A 207-nucleotide genomic window follows, 5' to 3' on the forward strand; every position below is an offset into this window, starting at 1 on the left:
ACCCCGCGCCCTCCCCCGCCGCAGGGGTGGCTGCAGCATCCAGGACATCTGCACAGCCATTGAGACGTGAGTGTCCCCTCCTTGATGGGAGAAGGTCGGGAGATGGTCGGGTGCAAGCCCGGCTACACCAAAGGGTTGGGGTGGCGTGAGGTGTGCTGTGGTTGGAGGCATGATGGCACCAGATACAGAGAGATAGAGCGATGCAGG

At 62.8% G+C, this 207-nt stretch overlaps 1 protein-coding gene across 1 annotated transcript in view; it reads left to right on the forward strand.

Annotated features, from left to right (window-relative positions):
- Nucleotides 1-207, forward strand: part of LOC104410027 (formin-like protein 1) — a 4,527-nt gene that overhangs the window by 1,098 nt on the left and 3,222 nt on the right. Inside the window, exons 3-4 of the mRNA XM_010020082.1 lie at nucleotides 6-66; nucleotides 134-140. Coding sequence (XP_010018384.1) covers nucleotides 6-66; nucleotides 134-140 — 68 coding nt within the window. The remainder of the gene's footprint in view (nucleotides 1-5; nucleotides 67-133; nucleotides 141-207) is intronic.

Source organism: Nestor notabilis, unplaced genomic scaffold, assembly GCF_000696875.1.
Source record: "Nestor notabilis isolate BGI_N333 unplaced genomic scaffold, ASM69687v1 scaffold19718, whole genome shotgun sequence".
Taxonomy (NCBI): Eukaryota; Metazoa; Chordata; class Aves; order Psittaciformes; family Psittacidae; genus Nestor; species Nestor notabilis.